The 20,863-nt window shown below is 49.7% G+C and overlaps 1 protein-coding gene across 3 annotated transcripts in view; it reads left to right on the forward strand.

The window, feature by feature from the left end:
• Positions 1-14,181, forward strand: part of ZER1 (zyg-11 related cell cycle regulator) — a 42,301-nt gene extending 28,120 nt beyond the window's left edge. For all 3 annotated transcript variants that reach the window (XM_053560184.1, XM_053560203.1, XM_053560195.1), the window contains exons 9-16: positions 4,128-4,343; positions 4,992-5,033; positions 5,169-5,288; positions 6,904-7,019; positions 7,353-7,541; positions 8,481-8,578; positions 9,816-9,918; positions 12,284-14,181. In XM_053560184.1, the coding sequence (XP_053416159.1) occupies positions 4,128-4,343; positions 4,992-5,033; positions 5,169-5,288; positions 6,904-7,019; positions 7,353-7,541; positions 8,481-8,578; positions 9,816-9,918; positions 12,284-12,341 (942 nt within the window). In that variant the 3' untranslated portion in view covers positions 12,342-14,181. The remainder of the gene's footprint in view (positions 1-4,127; positions 4,344-4,991; positions 5,034-5,168; positions 5,289-6,903; positions 7,020-7,352; positions 7,542-8,480; positions 8,579-9,815; positions 9,919-12,283) is intronic.
• The last annotated feature ends 6,682 nt before the right edge of the window (positions 14,182-20,863 follow it).

Consider the following 20,863-nt stretch of genomic DNA (forward strand, 5'->3'; position numbering starts at 1 on the left):
AGAGTGCCGTGGTATCACAGCTCACAGAAACTTCCAACTCGCTTAAGCGATTCTCTTGCCTCAGCCTCCCAGGTAGCTGGGACTACAGGCGCCCACCACAATGCCCATCTATTTTTTGGTTGTAGTTGTCGTTGTTGTTTGGCAGGCCTGGGCTGGATTCCAACCCACCAGCTCCGGTGTATGTGGCTGGTGCCTTAGCCGCTTGAGCCACAGGCACCGAGCCACATATATCTATTCTTCAAGCATTTGGTATGTATTACCAAATTGTCCTCCAGAGTCATTAGTGAAGACATAGCCTCTGCAGGGATGAGAACATCTGCTTCTCTGCTGCCTGCCAACTCTGGAGTGGTTGTTTCTACATTGAGATTGGTTTTGTAATCAGGCAAAGGAGAGTTTTTTGTTTGTTTGTTTGTTTTTGTAGAGACAGAGTCTCACTGTACCGCCCTCGGGTAGAGTGCTGTGGCGTCACACGGCTCACAGCAACCTCTAACTCTTGGGCTTACGCGATTCTCTTGCCTCAGCCTCCCGAGTAGCTGGGACTACAGGCGCCCACCACAACGCCTGGCTACTTTTTTGTTGCAGTTTGGCCAGGGCTGGGTTTGAACCCGCCACCCTCGGCATATGGGGCTGGCGCACTACTCACTGAGCCACAGGCGCCGCCCCGAGATTTTTTTTTTTTTAATGAACTCCCAAATCAATTAAAAAACCCATCAAGGAAATGGAAACTAAAATAACAAGATGGATGGCATCTGTGGCTCAGTGAGTAAGGCACCAGCCCCATATACTGAGGGTGGCGGGTTCAAACCCAGCCCCGGCCAAACTGCAACAAAAAAATAGCCAGGCTTTGTGGCGGGCGCCTGTAGTCCCAGCTACTCCCGAGGCTGAGGCAAGAGAATCACCTAAGCCCAAGAACTGGAGGTTGCTGGAGCTTTGACGCCATAGCACTCCACTGAGGGTGACGAAGTGAGACTCTTGCCTCTAAAAGAAAAAAATAATAAATAAAAATAACAAGATAACGCATTTCATCTTAAGAGATTTGGTGATGCTCATTGTCAATAAAGGCGGGAAAGAGCACCCTTGTATACTTTCTATTGGTGAGGGATGAACTGAACTACCTTTCTTGTGTGCAGACGGTAGGACTTGCCAAAATTGTAAATGCACTAATCTTTGAACCGAGGCATTCCAAAGTTAGAAATGTTCTTGAAAGAAAAAGATATACGTACATCTGCCCTTGTTTGATAAACTGGAAATAAGAACTAAAATGCTTTAGGAACAGGGACCTGGAAAGGTAAAATATGATCCATCTACACAATGGGATATTAAGGCAGAATCTGTACATCATAACCTAGAAATATGTCCATAGCATATTCACAACTAAAGAGAAGTTCTGGGCCAATATGTATAATATCTTCATTGCATCTCCTCTCCCTCAAATGTATGTTTAAACATAATATTTGCATGATGGAAAAATCTCGAAAGATAGGGCAATGCCTGTGTCTCAGGGTAGGGTGCCGACCCCACATACAGAGGGTGTTGGGTTCGAACCCAGCCCTGGCCAAACTGTAACAACAACAACAAAAAAATAGCCAGGCATTGTGGCGAGTGCCTGTAGTCCCAGCTACTTGGGAGGCTGAGGCAAGAGAATCGCCTAAGCCCCAAACTGGAGGTTGCTGTGAGCTGTGACGCCACTGCCCAAACTGGAGGTTGCTGTGAGCTGTGACGCCACTGCACTCTACTGAGGACAACAAAGTGAGACTCTGTCTCTAGAGAAAAAGAAAAATCTTGAAAGATGTACACCAAACTTTTAACAGTGATTACACCGGGGGAATGAAGTGGAAGGCTTTAACTTTCTGCTCAGATAGTATTATTTGACCTTTTTACAGTAAGTATTGCTTTTTTTTTTGAGACAGAGTCTCACTTTATCGCCCTCGGTGGAGTGCCATGGCATCACAGCTCACAGCAACCTCTAGCTCTTGGGCTTAGGCAATTCTCTTGCCTCAGTCTCCTGAATAGCTGGGACTACAGGCACCCGCCTCAACGCCTGGCTATTTTTTATTGCAATTTGGCCGGGGCTGGGTTTGAACCCGCCACCATGGGTATAGGGGGCCAGCGCCCTACTCACTGAGCCACAGGCGCTGCCCCAAGTATTGCTTTTTATAATTTAAAATAAACTTTTTCTCAAATTGAGGGGAAAGGAGAAAAGTTCATTGATATTCTTGGCAGTGCTCAGTGGTTCACGCCTGTAATCCTAGGACTCTGAGAGGTCGAGGGAGATAGATTGCTGAGACCAGCCTGAGCAAGAGCAATACCGTGTCTCTAAAAAATAGCCAAGTAGGGCTCGGCGCCTATAGCTCAAGTGGCTAAGGTGCCAGCCACATACACCTGAGCTGGCGAGTTTGAATCCAGCCCAGGCCTTCCAAACAACAATGACAACTACAACTAAAAAATAGCCAGGCGTTGTGGGAGGTGCCTGTAGTCCCAGCTACTTGGGAGGCTGAGGCAAGAGAATCGCTTAAGCCCAGGAATTGGAGGTTGCTGTGAGCTGTGATGCTACGGCACTCTACCCAGGGTAACAGCTTTTTTTGTCTCAAAAAAAAAAAAAAAGCCAAGTAGGCTAAGGCAAGAGAATTGCTTTGAGCCCAAGAGTTTGAGGTTGTTGTGAGCTATGACACCATGGCACTCTACTGAGAGCAACAAAGTGAGTCTCTGTCTGAAAAACTAAAAAAGTTATGGCTCTGCGCCTGTAGCACAGTGGTTATGGCACCGGCCACATGCACCAAAGGTGGCAGGTTCGAACCTGGCCTGGGCCAGCTAAACAACAATGACAACTGCAACAACAACAACAACAAAATATAGCCAGGTGTTGTGGTGAGCACCTATAGTCCCAGCTACTTGGGAGGCTGAGGCAAGAGAATTCCTTAAGCTTAAGAGTTTGAGGTTGCTGTGAGCTGTGACGCCATGGCACTCTACTGACTCTGTCTCAAAAAAAAAAAAAAGTTACATTCTCTAAATTACAAGATTAATGAAGTATGATGGACTAATATCTAATAAGAAAAAAAGGAAGGAAATTGTGCTGAGAATGTTGTAAAAAAATTAATAAACCTGCAGACATTTCAAAGAGAAATTGCAGGTATGGAGCAACTAGAAATCTCATACCCTGTTGGTAGGAGTGTAAGCTAGTGTACTCGGCTGGTACTACCTAGTAAAGTTGAAGACATGGTGTATCTTGTGGCCCAGAAGTGCCATCTGGCATGAACATCCTAGAAAAGCCCATGCCTGTGGACACCTGGATGCATGTGTAAGGCATTGTTCACAGTAGCCAACCACTGATGTCACATCAGATGTCACATCCATCAGCAGTAGGGTGAAAGAAGTGGGGTGTCATTATGGTGGAATACTACCCAGCAAATGGAAAACTGAATGCATTTCAGTTACATGTAACAGCAGCTTATCTTGCAAACCTACAGAACCATACATATAGAAAAGGAGGGGCTGGATGCTGTGACTCATACCTATAATCCTAGCACTCTGAGAAGCCAAGGTGGAAGGATCCTTTGAGCTCAGGAGTTGGAGACCAGCCTGAGCAAGAGCAAGACCCCATCTCTACTAACAATAGGAAAACTAGCCAGGTGCTGTGGCCCGCAACTGTAGTCCCAGCCACTTGGGAGGCGGAGGCAGGAGTTTGCTTCAGCCCAGGAGATTGTTGTTACTGTGTGCTAGGCTGATGCCATGGCACTTTAATCTGGTTGAGAAAGTGAGACTGTCTCAAAATTAAAAAAAAAAAGCAGGGAGAATGGTTCTCCCCATTGGAGCAGAGAGGCCTGTGATCAGGAAGAGACAGACAGTGACTCCCAGGTAGTGCAATGCTCTGTTTCTTGACCCAGGTGGTGTTACATGTTTATAACCACTTACAATTGCTTGTTAAACTGTCTATTTGGGCTTTACGCATTATTCTGTATGAATATTTCATATTAAAAATATTTTTTAAAAGAGCCTCACAGCCTCCTTTTCCAGAAAGCCTTCCTGGACCACCACAGCTCTGGATGATCTCATGTCTCTACAGAGCTCCAGCTCTGCTCCCAAGTCTGACCCTGAATGTGCCCCACTTGTCTCCTGTCCTGGCCCAGGTGCAGCGGAACTGCTGCCTGACCCTCTGCAACTTCAGCATCCCCGAGGAGCTAGAGTTCCAGTACCGCCGGGTCAATGAGCTCCTGCTCAGCATCCTCAACCCCACACGGCAGGACGAGTCGATCCAGCGCATCGCTGTGCACCTGTGCAATGCCCTGGTCTGCCAGGTGGACAATGACCACAAGGAGGCAGTGGGCAAGATGGGATTTGTTGTGGTACGTGCAGGCAGGCTGCCCGCCCTTTTCCCTCTGAGCTCCGCCACTCTCCACACTCCTCTACTTTGGGAGTCTCAGAGGAGGCCTGAGCCTGGGAGTCAGGGCTGGGGAGGAGAGTGTGCTGAAGCATGAAGGGTTTAGGCTGGACCAAAGGAAGAATTTCTTAACGGTGAATGTTGCTTATGACCCTGTAGGTTTTTTCCACCTAGAACACGCTGTCATCCTCTCCCACCCACTCTGATTTTGTAAGCTCCATGGGGAAGGACACTGCATTCTCCTTCCACCTTTGTGTCTGCAGCACAGTGGGATGACAAACATTGCTGGTGAAATGAAGGAAAGAATGAGATGAGGGAGGAACGAATGAGCATCTGGTCTCCTCTCATTCTATTGCTAGGGAAACTCAAGCTGAAAGTCCCATAGGGCATCAGCACAGAGCAGGGCACCCAGGCCTCTTGGTGCTAGGTGCCAACGGTCTGTGCGGTGGATGTCTTCGAAGAGCCTCTCAGATGCAGAGATTGGATATTGGCAGGATATGTGAACAGAACCCACGTCTCTGACTCTCCTCCTCCTGTCTTGGGTTCTGAAGGGATGTAGCGGTTCTTGAGCTCTGGCCTAACGTTTTTTTTTTGTTTTTTTTTCTGTCCATAGACCATGCTAAAGCTGATTCAGAAGAAGCTTCTGGACAAGATAGTAAGTTAGGTCTTCATAGAGCCCTTTTCCCAGCCCTAGAGAGGACTGGTTTGCCCTTGGGGGATGTCCGTGTTTTGTCAAGGGACCCCTTCCGGATGCTCTGAACCTCAGCAGAGCCCTGTCCTCCTTCTGTAGTGTGACCAGGTGATGGAGTTCTCCTGGAGTGCCCTGTGGAACATTACGGATGAGACACCTGACAACTGCGAAATGTTCCTCAACTTCAATGGCATGAAGCTCTTCCTGGACTGCCTGAAGGTAGTGCCCATCTCCGGGGGCAGCAGCCACCTCAACTGCCCCCATGGCCACTCTTCTGTCCCTAGGCTCCCCACCAACCAAATCTGTTAGCACCCTTCATCCATGGTTCCCGTGGAAAGGCAGTGGGGGTCACCTCACAGGCCTACTAGCCTAGGATTTGCTGCTTACAGAAGCTCCAGAGACCTTCCCTGACCCTGATGGCCTGGCAGGACCCTCTTTTTTTTTTTTTTTTTTTGAGACAGAGTCTCACTATATTGTGTGGTGTTGTCACAGCTCACAGCAACCTCAAACTCTTGGGCTTAAGAAATCCTCTTGCGGGCAGCGCCTATGGTTCAGTGAGTAGGGCGCCAGCCCCATATGCCGAGGGTGGCGGGTTCAAACCCAGCCCCGGCCAAACAGCTACAAAAAAAAAAAAATAGCTGGGCGTTGTGGCGGGCACCTGTAGTCCCAGTTGCTGGGGAGGCTGAGGCAAAAGAATCGCGTAAGCCCAGGAGTTGGAGGTTGCTGTGAGCCGTGTGACGTCATGACACTCTACCGAGGGCGATACAGTGAGACTCTGTCTCTACCAAAAAAAAAAAAGAAATCCTCTTGCCTCAGCCTCCCAAGTAGCTGGGACTACAGGCGCCCACCACAACGCCTGGCTATTTTTGGCTGTAGTTGTCATTGTTTGGCAGGCCGAGCAGGGTTCGAAGCCACCAGCTCTGGTGTATGTGGCTGGCACCCTAGCCCCTGAGCTACAGTTGTCGACCCAACTTTTTTTTTTATAAGAATCAGAGTTTCACTCTGTCACCCAGGCTAGAATTGCAGTGGTCTGATCATAGCTCACTGTAACCTCAAACTCCTGGGTTCAAGCTATCCCCCCACCTCAGCCTCCTAAGTAGCTAGGACTACAAGCATGCACCACCACGGCGGGCTAATTATTTTAGTTTTTGTAGAGATGGATCTCACAGCGATGTTGCCCAGGTTGACCTCAAACTCCTAGCCTCAAACAATTCATTCTCTATTTTCTTTTTTGAGACAGAGTCTCATTATGTTGCCCTCAGTAGAGTGCCATGGCGTCACATCTCACGGCAACCTCAAACTCTTGGGCTCAAGCAATTCTCTTGCTTCAGTCTCACAAGTAGCTGGGACTACAGGCAACCCACCAGAATGCCCGGCTATTTTGTTGTTGTTGTTGTAGTTGTCATTGTTGTTTGGCAGACCCAGGCTGGGTTCGAACCCACCAGCCTTGGTGCATGTGGCTGGCACCCTAGCTGCTGAGCTACAGACACCAAGCTGATATTTTGTGCCTTTGTAAATATAACCACGTCTGTCCCATAGTTCAAACCTCTATTCAGCCTTTGTCTTTGTGGCAAGGAAGCTCCACTTTTTAATCCCTTATTGTGTGTACCCAGCACTGTCCTAAGTACACTGGAAGGTAGGAAGGCAGTGTATTGAATCCCCTTTGTCGAGCTGGAATGACCAAACAGACGTCTATGAAACTTTTTTTTTTTGTAGAGACAGAGTGTCACTTTATGGCCCTCGGTAGAGACGTCTATGAAACTTTAAAGTTAACAATACCAGATACTAAATAATTAAGTACTAATTGTGGCTCCAATGGCTCCTGTTTTCCCAGGAATTCCCAGAGAAACAGGAACTGCATCGGAATATGCTGGGACTCTTGGGGAATGTGGCGGAAGTAAAGGAGCTGCGGCCTCAGTTAATGACTTCCCAATTCATCAGTGTCTTCAGGTTGGTACCTTTTGCCTTGTTCCTTTTTTTACTGCCAAGATGCTCAGAGCTCTAATCTGTGCTCAGCTGCAGCAATTGCTCTTAGCCCAGATTTCTATTATAAATGGCCTTCACCCTGTATTGTGGTTTCTTATTCATTCAACCCTCCAAAAATGGTCCTCTTACAACTACATCTTAAGCTGACAAATCGCTTTTACAAGTAGTCTAAGTATAAACAAATGATAAAGAAATAAATATTACCTCTGGCATTTGTTTTATGAGGTGGGGGTCCAACAGCTGGTATCCAAAGAAGGATTGAGGGAGTGGGACTCCATTTCTCTCTTCCTCCCACAGCAACCTGCTAGAGAGCAAGGCCGATGGGATCGAGGTTTCCTACAATGCCTGTGGCGTCCTCTCCCACATCATGTTTGATGGGCCTGAGGCCTGGGGCGTCTGTGAACCCCAGCGGGAGGAGGTAGAGGAGCGCATGTGGGCAGCCATCCAGAGCTGGGACATCAACTCACGGAGAAACATCAATTACAGGTGCAAGGAGGGGACAGGGAGTGGGGTTAAGCACTGAGGCAGAGAGTGTACCCCAGCCGGGAGTGGTCAGAGCACCCTGCTTCTCTTCTGGTCCTCTGCCTGGTTTTTCTTACTCACTGAGGCATAAGGGCATAGATCTCACCTACGTCTTTCAGGCATAACACCTGCATGTACCCAAAGTCTGCTCTTTACACACATTTGATACATGTGTATTTATGGGAGGAAAAGAAGGAGAAAATTCAGACACATAATAGCAAATGAAACAGGAGTCTCACATAAGCTCACTCCCTGAAAGAGAACCCTGTTGACGTTTTGGTATCTGTCCATCCAGCAGTGTTTCTGTGCAAGGATTTTGTTACTTTAAGTCAAGCTGTCATCAATTCCTACTGTATTGTGACCAAACATTCAGTTACCAGGCCAAGGTCTCCCGTGTCATTTTAGGACACCATCGCTTTCTACATGTCATCATATACTGCTGGACATTTCAGGTGAAAGCTGTACTGGAAGAAATGGGCTCATGCTTATAGGTTTACTGATACTCCATGTACTGCAAAGCTGGGGGAGAAGGGAAGAGGAATCACAGGCCCAGACGATTCACAGGCACATTGCAGGTTTTAGAGCACAACTCCAGGATGGCCCACACGAGGCCCTTATAACAAAAGCAGTCATACTTGCTCCCACGTGAACTCTTCTCCTCCAGGCTGGGTCTCCCTTCCTGAGGTTCCTAGCTTTTCTGCTGCACCTAATCTGGGTCCCTCCTGCCTCCCTCATGTGCTTGTGCATCCATCTTCTCTCCCAAGGGAGCTCCTCTGCCGAGCCTCCAGTGGGGTGAAGGCCCAGGTGGCTCTTCTCTCTGGCACTCTACCAGCCTATCAGTTGGTCCTCAGGGGGAAGACACCCCAAGCCCATCAGAAGTGACCTTGCTTTCTCTTTCTGCAGGTCATTTGAACCAATTCTCCGCCTCCTTCCCCAGGGCATCTCCCCCGTCAGCCAGCACTGGGCAACCTGGGCCCTGTACAACCTCGTATCTGTCTACCGTGAGTGCCCACTGCCCTTGGTTAGACGCTTGCCCAGCCTAAAACAGATGTGCCCTCAGGGAGCGCGTATCAGGAGGGAACACTGAGAAAGCTGCTGTCAGTTTTGGTGCCTCAGAGCAAAGAGCCCCCCACTCCCAATGTTCATGGGATGCCTAGCCTAATGGCTGCCCTGCCTCATTACCAGAAGCAAGCCTGGCAGGGAAGACAGTCTAGGCAGCTCCCCCCGCGGCTCTTAATGCTTCCTGCCTCCCTATGAGGGAACAGTCAAAAATCTCCATGTCAGCCAGTGCTGTGGCCCATACCTGTAATCCCAGCTATTCAGGAAGCCGAGGCAGGAGAATGGCCTGAGGGAGTTTGAGGCCTTAGTGAGCTGTGATCATGCCTGTGAATAGCCACTATGCACCAGCCTGGACAACATAGCAAGACCTTATCTCAAAGAATTTTTTTTTTTTTTTTTTTTAATTAAGAAATCCCTATGCCGGGCGGCGCCTGTGGCTCAGTCGGTAAGGCGCCGGCCCCATATACCGAGGGTGGCAGGTTCAAACCCAGCCCCGGCCAAACTGCAACCAAAAAATAGCCGGGCGTTGTGGCGGGCGCCTGTAGTCCCAGGTACTCGGGAGGCTGAGGCAGGAGAATCGCTTAAGCCCAGGAGTTGGAGGTTGCTGTGAGCTGTGTGATGCCACGGCACTCTACCGAGGGCCATAAAGTGAGACTCTGTCTCTACAAAAAAAAAAAAAAAAAAAAAAAGAAATCCCTATGCCTTTATGCATGACAGAAGACCACCAGCTGGCTCCGACCTATCTGGTCACCAGAAGCACTTGGTGGTATTTAAACATGCAAATAATGACAGGTCTCTGCATCTGTTGAATCAGAATATCCAGGGGCAGGGATATTCTTAGGAATCTATATTTTTACAGAAACTTCTCAGAGGATCATCATGTTTAGGAGCCACTGGTTTGGGTGATATTTACCATAGGAAGAGCTCTGGAAAAGATGCAACAACCTCAAACCAAAGTAGGGAAAAGACTTTTCCAGCAATTCATCACCTGCTTCCCCCAGGTGGACATGGGAGCTGGGCCCTGTGGCTCACTGTTCCCAGCACTGTCCTTCCACCCAAGGCCATGGCTTCATCTGCCTCCCACCAAGGGTAGTCCTGACAGCGAGGGTGGGTTTCTGGGCCTGGGCTGGTTAGAAGGAAGACCCATCCTGGGCATCTGCTGTCTGCTTCTATCCACAGCGGACAAGTACTGCCCCCTGCTGATCAAAGAAGGTGGGATGCCCCTTCTGAGGGACATGATCAAGATGTCGACTGCACGGCAGGAGACCAAGGAAATGGCCCGGTAAGAGACAGCAATGTCTTTCTGCTTGGAGCCTTGATTTGGGGGAGTAAGGGACTTAGTGGGGGCCCTCAGGCGGGTAAAAATGGCAAAAGTTCCCAGGGGCAACTCAGAGTTAAATGTGGAGGTGTATGGTGTTTTGATGTCCCACTGGGGTCTGTCCAAGTATCATCTGGGCCACAAATGTAGCTGGAAAACAATGATTATCTCATTGCCCTCATTTGTAAGCTTTTTTTTTTTTTTTTTATTCCTCCAAAAGTCCATCTGCTCATTACTAGGCATTAGCTAGTCAGGTCAGAACTTCTCAATATTTTTGAGCAAAAACATTCCAACTAAAGAGAAGACACAGTGTGGTAATATACATTCTAGAGAAAAGACAGCACAGTGCAAGTGAGTTTTGAAGTGCAGGTCATGGACGTGGCAGAGTCACCGCCTTCCATTGCTCTGTGACTTTCACTGCAGTGTCCAGAACATCACTGGCTCTGGTTCTCTGTTGATCTAGACACAAGAGAGATTCTTAGGGATGTTGTGTGTCAGTAGTAGACATCTTGCTTTCTTTAGGATCCATTCTAGTGGGGAGTATAATAGGTTGACCCTCATAGACTTTTGTCATAGTTCTGAAATTGGTACAGAGCAAAAGGTCACGTCCAGGAAGGCCCGGAGCTCAGAGGTTCCCCAGATGGTGACTTGCTGGCTACAGTGGTGTCAGCTGGCTTTGCCATTATTTCTGGCAAAAGTCACTACTAATTGACAGATTCATCTCAGTTTAGGAATGGCAAAATGAGTGGTTCTCAAACTTAATCTCCCTAAAGAATCATGTTTTTGTTTCTTTTTAAGAGACAGGTTCTCATTCTGTCACCTGGGCTGGAGTGCAGTGGTGTGATCATAACTCACTATAGCCTCAGACTCCTGAGCTCAAATGATCCTGCTGCCTCAGCCTCTTGAGTTGCTGGCATTACAGGCATGAGCCATGGTGCCCTACTGGAAAGATTGTTAAAAATGCACAAGGCCAGGCGGCGCCTGTGGCTCAAGGAGTAGGGCGCCGGTCCCATATGCCGCAGGTGGCGGGTTCAAACCCAGCCCTGGCCAAAAACCAAAAAAAAAAAATGCACAAGGCCTTGGGCAGCTCCTGTGGCTCAAAGGGGTAGGGCACCAGCCCCATATGCCAGAGGTGGCAGGTTCAAACCCAGCTCTGGCCAAAAACTGCACAAAAAAAAAAAAAAAAAAGTACAAGCCCCAGGTGGCACCTGTGGCTCAGCGGGTAGGGCCAGCCCCATATACCGAGGGTGGTGGGTTCGAACCTGGCCCTAGCCAAACTGCAACAACAACAAAAAAAGCCTAGCATTGTGATGGCCACCTGTAGTCCCAGCTATTTGGGCAGCTGAGGCAAGAGAATCGCCTAAGCCCAGGAGTTGGAGGTTGCTGGGAGCTATGATGCCACAGCACTTTACCGAGGGCAATAAAGTAAGACTGTCTCTGAAAAAAAAAAAAAATGCACAAACCCCAGGTTTTCTTTTCCAGTAGGTCTTGGAGGTGGGCCTAGAAATATTCATGGTTAACAGGGATCCCAGGAAATTTGAGAAGCTCTGGGTAAGACTGGCCAGTAACCTACTCCAGTCATTTCGAACATTTCTGAGATGGGTATTTAAGCTACCTAGCCTATCGGACAGTGAGGACACTTGGGAGAAGAAGGTCTTCAACCTATCCACAGCTCCCTGTTGGCACATAGATCATACAGTGAAACCCTTCCCATTCCAGAGGCTCAGTGTTGGGTGGGAAACGTCATACCTGACAGCAATGGCAGCAGCTCCCAGGAGTCAGGCTGAAGTAAGCGAAGCTCAAGCTCTAAGCTGGAGTGCTGGGGCCTGGCTGGCATGGGGGACAGGGGCCCTTGCAGTAGCATGGCTGCCCTTACCCCACCCTGGACCTGCTGCTAGATCACAGCCTCTGGGTGAATCTGATGTGTAGCCAGTTTGGGGACCACCATGAGACTTCCAGAAAGAGAAAGATCTGATGTGCAGGGAAAATAATGAAGGAAGATGTTGCTAAAGAAGGACCAAAGGGTTTTTGGAAGTCAGGCTTGAGCTGATTTGGGGACTCCCTATTGACAGATCCCCAGGAGTGAGGAGATTGGGAAGGAAAGTCATGGAAAGGAAGAAGGGAAGGGGATGGTGATGGGTGTCAGGCCACAGGTGCCATTCCTTGGACACCCAGCACATGCTGGCCACTCTGCCAACCACTCTCTACATGTCCTTCGGTCAGCATCAGCATCAATTAACACGTGTTAACCCAGCTGCCCGATTGCCCAGGCAGGCTGGACTCACCCACCTGAGCCCACCCTCCAATTCTGTCTCCCCGTTGTTTGCAGCAAGGTGATTGAGCACTGCAGTAACTTTAAAGAGGAGAACATGGATACATCCAGATAGAGGCCTCTGCCCCCACTGCTCTGGATCACAGGCCGGGAGGAAGCGTGCTCAAGCAGCCCAGCGGGTAGGCCCTTTCCAGGGATCTCCCACAGGACGAAGAGACACAGGGGACTTTTGCACAACTGATGCTTTTCCTTACATTAGTGAGATATATATATTATATATATATATTATTTTTTTTGGTTAGGAAGTGTGAAGTTTTGTGTGTATGATTTCTGTACAAAAACAAAAGAAACTCCCTGAGTCCTTGCAGCTTCCTTGGCCATTCTCAAACCCAACTCAAAGCCTTCATCGCTGCCACACTCACTCCTACCCCAGCCAGACTAACGCCTGTAATGTTGTGAGTGTCTGGTCCTTTTCCAGTAAATTCAGGCCCTGGCCTGGCTTCCTGTTGTGAGAGGAGCAGGCCTCTAATGGCCTAGCATCCTACATACTGCCCTAGCCCAAGGGTGCCATTTCAGCCCCAGGTGTGGCTGATGGAGTTTGGGGATTAAAACTAACCCCACTGGGTCTCCCAAATGCCTTGGTGCTCCCAGCTGTGGGCCATCTGGGGCAAGAAAGTAAGCAGTTTAGGGTGGCGCCTGTGGCTCAGTGAGTAGGGCGCTGGCCCCATATGCCGAGGGTGGCGGGTTCAAACCCAGCCCCGGCCAAACTGCAACAAAAAAATAGCCAGGTGTTGTGGCGGGCGCCTGTAGTCCCAGCTGCTCGGGAGGCTGAGGCAAGAGAATTGCGTAAGCCCAAGAGTTAGAGGTTGCTGTGAGCCGTGTGACGCCACGGCACTCTACCCGAGGGCGGTACAGTGAGACTCTGTCTCTACAAAAAAAAAGAAAGTAAGCGGTTTCTAGGCCTAGGTCCAGGCAGCGCTGCCCCAGAGGACCCTCAAGGAGTGGGGTGCCCATTGGCCTTGCTGCTCTCCGGCCAGGCCTGCCTGAGGCCACGCTGCTAGGGAGGCTGCCTCCTAGTCTCCCATCAGGTCCCAGGCTGTGGAAGGCCTCTGCCCAGGGGTGGTCAGAATGAAGTGGCAGATTCTACTGCCTCTTCTGCTAGACACTTCTAGAACCTGCTCCCAACTCTGGACGCCAGCATCTCCTGGGGCCAGGACCCTGCTGCCTAGCTCCACAGCCCTCATCTACCCACAAGCACCTGAGGTGCCAGGCACTCCCACCAGCAGAACTGAGCCTGCCTCACCCACCCAGCCTGGCCCCCCACCCCGAAGACTCCACACCTCTCTCAGATGCAGGAGCTCCCCTCCCCAGCCTTTCACTTACAGCAGCCACAGACAGCTGCCTCCAGACCAGCACTTGGACTGCTCTGCAGTGGCTGCTGGGCCCTCACTGGGCCCTCCATAGCCCCTCGCACCCTGCCCCAGGCTTTACCTTGGAAACCTCTGTGCTGTGTTTCAGAGAAGTGTGAGAGGCAGCTGAATCTCTACCTTGTGCTTCTTTCTCCATGTAACTCTGAATTGCTTCACACCCAACACACTTGCAAAACCCTGGAGGCAGCCTTTGGGCAATGGTTTTGCTTCCTTCTTCCTTCCCTGGGCCTGTGTTTGGATGGCCTAGCATCTCTGCCTCCAGGGAGAATAGGCATGGGGAACACCCTCAGGGGAGAAGCACCTGGCCTTTTTCTCCTGGGGCCTCCCTCTCCTGGCCCCAGAAGGGGGCAGCAGCCCTGTGTTACCAGCGTGGCAGGTGGCTGCATCTGCCCTGCCCTTCCATCTCATGCTCAGCGGCCCTAGCCAGACATGGGCAGAGCTCATCACATTGCTTTACCACCTGGGGCCTGGGGAAATGTCTGTACTTTGGGGATGTCACAGAAATACATTTTTGTGCAAAGTGGAGAAGAATGGAGTTTTGTTGTTTTTTTTTTTTTTTGTGGAAGGGGTGGGGATTGATGTCCTGGCTTTTGGCCTCAGAAGATGGTTTGGGTTGCCCCCCATAGGGGGCCTGAAGTGTGGGCCATTCTGCAGTGGGAAGGAGAGTATTTGGGGTGCTTGTGAGCCAGGCCCACGAAGCAAATCGACGACAGATGGCACAGTGGGCTGGAGAACTTGATTCCTCTGAATTCTCCTCACACCTCTGTGCCCAGACACAGCTGACAAGCAGACCAACAGGGCCTCTGTCCAGGATGGCTCAGGATGATGGGAGAAACAGATGGTGAAAAGAGAGTACCACCCTGTGGGACAGGGAGAAGGTGCCTCCTGCAGGCTGGCAGGAACAGGAGGGCGGGCAGGAAGATGAGGTGCCCACAACAGGGCTGCAGGGATTGAGAGGAGCCAGAACGCCGTTCCCGAGGAGTCTGAGAAGCTTCCCACGCAAGGAGACAGCTGGGCTGAATCCAGCAGCAATGCACGGGCTGCCAGGAAAGAGTGTCCTAGAGAGGCCCCTGCCAGGGAGGACATTGAAACAGCCCCATGTGGCTGCAGGAGAGGACAGAGAAGTAGCTGGGCCCAAATTGTGAGGTGACCAGACTCCAGCTTGGTTCAAGACAGTCCTGGTTTATACCTGTGGTCCCACTGTAACCATAAAGTGTCATCTCTCATTCTCATTTATTGTGCCTTTGCTGCAATGATAAATGACATGGTCATATTACTTACAGGCCATGGTGAGGGGAAGTTATTAGAGGATTCAAGCCAGGAGCATCAGGACCTGATTAAACATGCCCAGAACCTGAGCACCAGGACTACTTCCATCTCCTATATGGAACTGAGTTCCCTTTATTTCCCCTCTTTTCCCCCAAAGCAAGGCCTGCACCAGGCCTCTCTCTCCCCTGGGTGAGAGACCCTGCAACTGGCCACCCATAGGACCTGGGCAGAAAGGGCATCAGAAACGGTGGTTTGGGCTCGGTGCATGTAGCTCGTTGGTTAGGGGGCTGGCCACATACACCAGGGCTGGCGGGTTCTAACCCAGCCTGGGCCTGCCTAACAACAAGGACAACTACAACAAAATGGCCAGGCATTGGGGCAGGTGCCTATAGTCCCAGCTACTTTGGGAGGCTGAGGCAAGAGAATCTCTTAAGCCCAAGAGTTTGAGGTTGCTATGAGCTGTGATTCCACAGCACTCTACCCAGGGTGATAGCCTGAGACTCTGTCAGTGGGTAGGGGGCAGCCACATGCACCAAGGATGGCAGGTTCAAACCCAGCCTGGGCCAGCTAAAGCAACAATGACAACTGCAACAAAAAAAATAGCTGAGCGTTGTGGCAGGCGCCTATAGTCCCAGCTACTTGGGAGGCTGACGTAAGAGAATTGCTTAAGCTCAAGAGTTTGAGGTTGGCTTGGCGCCCATAGCACACTGGCTATGGTGCCAGCCACATATTCCGAGGGTGGTGGGTCAAACCCGGCCTGGGCCAGCTAAACAACTGCAACAAAAAAATAGCCGGACACTGTGGCGGGCACCTTTAGTCCCAGCTACTTGGGAAGGCTGAGGGCAAGGGAATCTCTTAAGCCCAAGAGTTTGAGGTTGCTGTGAGCTGTGACGTCACACCGAGGGTGACGTAGTGAGACTCTGTCTCAAAAAAAAAAAAACAAAAACAAAAACACTGAGGCTCAGCGAGATGAAATAACTTCTTGCCTCAAGACTGCCATAGTAATGAGGAAGGAAAACAAGAGCTTCCCAGATGTGTCAAGTGCTCTTCCCACCATTCTCAGCCCTGGCACCTGCCATTTCCTGTGTGGGGAACACTCTTAATTCCTGCTCACCCCATCACAACTCCTGCTTTCCATGAGGCTGAAATTGCTTTGTCTGCCTCCACTATTGAACCGTGAGCAACCAGCTACATAAAGGTTCTGCTACAGCCCAGAACAGAGCACAGACTTTGGCACACCAACAGCTCTCATTAAAGACTTGCCAAGCAGTCAGGCATGGTAGCTCATGCCTGTTATCCTAGCACTCTGGCAGGCTGAGGCAGGTAGACTGCTTGAGCTCAGGAGTTCGAGACCAACCTGAGCAGGAACGAGATCTCATCTCTAAACAATAACTGGGCGTTGTGTTGGGCACCTGTAGTCCCAGCTACTTGGGAGGCTGAGGCAAGAGGATCACTTCAGCCCAGGAGTTTGAGGTTGCTGTGAGCTATGATGCCACATCACTCTACCCAGGGTGAAAAAGTGAGACACTGTTTCAATAAAAGAAAAAAAAAAAAGACTTGCCAAGCCATGTGTAGTGGTATGCACCTATAGTCCTAGCTACACAGGAGGGTGATGCAGGAGGATCCCTAGAGGCCAGAAGTTCAAGGTTGCAGTGAACTATGATGACACTTGAGAATAACCACTGCATGCCAGCCTGAGCAATATAGCAAGACTTTATATTGCTTTTTTAAAAAAAAATTGCCATGAAACTAATTTATGGCTTTCATATGAAAGCTAAAACCCAATTATAACATAAGAATATGGAGAAGCCGGAGAGGGAAGGGAGGGGAGAGGGGAGGATGGGCAGACAGAGGGTGATTGGTGGGATCACACCTATGGTGCATCTTACAAGGATACATGTGAAACTTACTGGATGTAGAGTGTAAATGTCTCAACACAATAACTAAGAACATACCAGGAAGGCTATGTTAACCAATATGATGAAAATATGTCAAATGGTATATAAAACCAGTGTATGGTGCCCCATGATTGCATTAATGTACACAGCTATGATTTAATGATAAATAAATAAATTGCCAGATTCCCTGGTGATCTAGGGGTTAGGAAAACAAAAACAAAAAATAATTGTCAGATGAATGGAAAACAGGGAATATCTTAGCTGGTTTGTGCTGCTATAACAAAATACCTGGAAATAAGTAACTTAGGAAAAACAGAAACTTATTTCTCACAGTTCTTGAAGCTAGATGTTCTGATCAAGGTGCTAGCAGGATTGGGGTGTCTGGTGAGGGCTGCTCTCCACTTCTAAGATGGTGCCTTGTTGCAGCATCCTCCAGGAGATGGGTGAGACTGTGTTCCAACATCCCAGGAGGGATGGAAGGGGAAGAGGGGGACAATCGCTGTGTCCTTGCTAGCAGAAGGGCAGAGTAGAATAGGCAAAGTGCCCAAGCTAATTCCCTCCCTCCCTTTGATAAGGCCATAATCCATCATTAGGGTGAAAGATCTCACCTCTAATACCACTACTACCACCAAATTCACTTGGTGAATTTTAGAAGGAACACATTTAAACCACATCAGGAGGGCTTTGGAAAATCTCTGTAGCCCAGGATCCAATCCTCTGTTTCAAAAGGTAAGAAATTATATTTTGCCACTTAGTGCCCTCAGACATGACCCACCTCTCCAAAAGTAGACTAATGTCTAAACAAGAAAGCCTTATTGAGTCTCCATAAGAAATGTGATCCCACTGAGAACTAGAATCAGTGCAAATCTCTATGTGAAGCCTGATGTCAGGCTAAAGATGCTCAAAGGATGCAATCCTTGAGCAAGAAGGTTGTGAATAGCGGGGGTCACCAAACTGTAGTCATCTGAGGTCACCCTCTCCACTGTGGGAAGACCTGAGCAAACTTCCACCTGAGATGAACCCAGCTTCCTGCCTGTCCTATTGCCCCCCCCAAAACTGTAATCAACTTATGTCATGTCTTTGCCCAGCAAGATGTGAGCCTTCTCAAGGCAGGGATCAGTCTCACCCTGGACCAATTAAGGTACAGGTAACAAAAACCCACTCTGGATGTCAGAATGTGGGAGGGCTCACAAAACCAAAGAACAAATTGGTCTATCGGGCTTAGGAGGGGTATACACCATGGTGACTTGGGGAACTAGCTCACAGGAGCCCATAGCCAGTCTCTTTAGGGCACTGCCATCAGAGTGATGAATCCTTCCCAGCTGTGGCCCTCCACTCAAGATTCAGAGTTCTGGATTCCAGGAGAGACTGGCCAGCTTGGGGGCTGTGGAGGTCTGAGCACTCTGATGGTGCCACCAAGGCTGCTCCCAATGGAGGAGGGCTCTTTCCCAAAGAATAGTCTAGATAATGGCACCAGATCAGGGGAGAGTAGAAGCCAGGCAGGTGTGTACCCAGTGTCTAGTGAAAAGATTCTCTCCTTTTTTTTGGTTTGAGACAGAGTCTCACTTTGTCACCCTCAGTAGAGTGGCATGGTGTTATACTTCACAGCAACTTCAAACTCTTGGGCTTAAGCAATTCTCTTGCCTCAGCCTCCCAAGTAGCTGGGGCTACAGGTGCCTGCCACAACGCCCGGCTATTTTTAGAGACGAGGTCTCACTCTGGCTCAGGCTGGTCGTGAACTCCTGAGCTTGGGCAATCCACCTGCCTCGACCTCCCAGAGTGCTAGGATTACAGGCGTGAGCCACCACACCAGGCCTAAAGATTCTCTCCCCCAGCAAACTCTAGCCAGGTTCCTCCAAGCCCTCCTCTTAACTAGGCCTCAACATTGGCCTATAAAAACTACAGACTCGGCACAAATGAATTCATCTGTCCCCTTCCCCTACATTAAAAGACTAAACAAACACTATCCTGGCAGTATGTGGAGAGAGGGGAACACTTTTATGCTGTTGGTGGGACTACAAACTAATACAGCCTCTTTGGAAAGAAGTATGGAGAATCCTCAAAGAACTCAAATTAGATCTCCTATTTGATCCTGCAATCTCATTACTGGGCATCTACCCAGAAGAAACAAAAAAAATCATTTTATCATAAGGACATTTGCACTAGATTGTTTACTGCAGCTCAATTTACAGTTGCCAAGATGTGGAAACAACCTAAGTGCCAACCCTGGAATGGATTAACAAACTATATGAATACTATTCAGCCATAAAAAAGATGAAGACTTTACATCTTTTGCATTAACCTGGACGGAGTTGAAACACATTCTTCTTAGTAAAGGAAAAGCAAAATCCAATTTTTGGATTTTGCAATAAGAGGGGCTAGTGGGAACTAACTCAACTTCTATTTGTGCAGAAGTGGATCTAATACCCATATAAGAGAAAAAAATTCAATTCAAGTTGGGGGTAGGGGGAGCAAGGGAGAGAAGAAAGAGAAGACAGAACTGGTGTGCTCCCATTTAATGGGCACAATCTAAGCTATGGTGTATGGCACACATTTTGGGTGCAAGACAACTACAAAAGGGACTCTACCTAACAAATGTAAACATTGTAATCTAGTTCTTTGTACCCACACCCAGGCCCACGCCTCTTCAGGCACCTGTTGGCTTGAGGACCCACTGGGCCGCAGCTGCTATCCAATAGGAAGTCTCCCTGCGCCAACTCAGCTCCGCCCATCGCCAGGATTCACCAATCCTCGCCCTTTGGGGTGAGGGGCAGCCTCTCCAGAACCACATGTGATGGGAGGAGTCAGTTCCCCAACAGAAAAAGGGATGTCGAGCTGACAAGAGCAACAGATGTCAGACTGGTATGCAGGAGCTGGGATGGGGCCAATCAGTGGAGTCAAAGGTGGATGATTTCCACCTTTGCCTTCCACGTCAGTGGGAGGTGCCTTAGAAAAGCAGGGCTGAATGAGGAAGGCTCTGGAGCCTCCCATTGGCTTGAAAAGTCATCCTAGCAGAGGGTAGGTGGTGGCTTAGAGCAGTCAAGAAAGGAGAGTCCTAGGGTAGGTACTGCCTTTCCATCATTTAATTCCCCCAACCATCTTATTATCAGCCCCCCTTATCAAGATAGGAAATAGAGGCTGAGGGGTTCAGTAATGTGCCCAAAATCACAAGATAGGAAGGGGCAGTTCTGGTATTTCTGACTCCCATTGAAGGTGGCCTGTGCACCTCGCGGACCTCCACTTTTCTTTCATTCATTCGCAGTATCTGAAAATAAATCGCAAGGAGGTAAGAATGTAACCAGAGAGCAACCCTGGGTGAGCCGTTCCCCTCCCGATGCCTGAGTCATCACATCTTTGATAATGGGCACAATTTTTTTGTTTTGAGACAGAGTCTCACTATGTCGCCCTCAGTAGAGTGGTGAGGCGTCGCAGCTCACAGAAACCTCAAACTCTTGGGCTCAAGAGAGCCTCTTCCCTCAGCCTCCCAAGTTACTGGGACCACAGGCGCCCGCCACAACGCCTGGCTATTTTTGTTGCAGTTGTCATTGTTGTTTAGCTGGCCCAGGCTGGGCTGGAACCCGCCACCTTCGGTGTATATGGCCGGCGCCCTACTCACTGAGTACAGGCGGCGAGCCTTTTGCAGTTATTGTTGCTTAGCTGGCCCGGGCTGGGTTCGAACCCGCCAGCAGTGGTGTATGTGGCCGGCGCCGTAACCACTGTGGCATAATTTTGCCACCCGGAGCTAAAGCAACTCACCCGGCTTTTCGAAGCACCCAAGGAGCTGCACGCATGCGCGAGCCTGTGAGGGCGGAGACACAAGCCTACTCCCTGGCTTTCAAAAGTTACCTGCAGTGGGGGCGGGAGTTGGGGGAGTTACCGGCTGCGCGCGCGCTGGCCCCGCCCTCAGCCTCTTCAGGCACCTGTTGGCTTGAAGACCCACTGGGCCGCAGCTGCTATCCAATAGACAGCCTCTCTGAGCCAACTCAACCCCGCCCATCTCCAGGATTCACCAATCCCCAGCTGGCCACTGCCCCGCTCCT

This window comes from Nycticebus coucang, chromosome 2 (assembly GCF_027406575.1).
Source record: "Nycticebus coucang isolate mNycCou1 chromosome 2, mNycCou1.pri, whole genome shotgun sequence".
NCBI classification, from domain to species: Eukaryota; Metazoa; Chordata; class Mammalia; order Primates; family Lorisidae; genus Nycticebus; species Nycticebus coucang.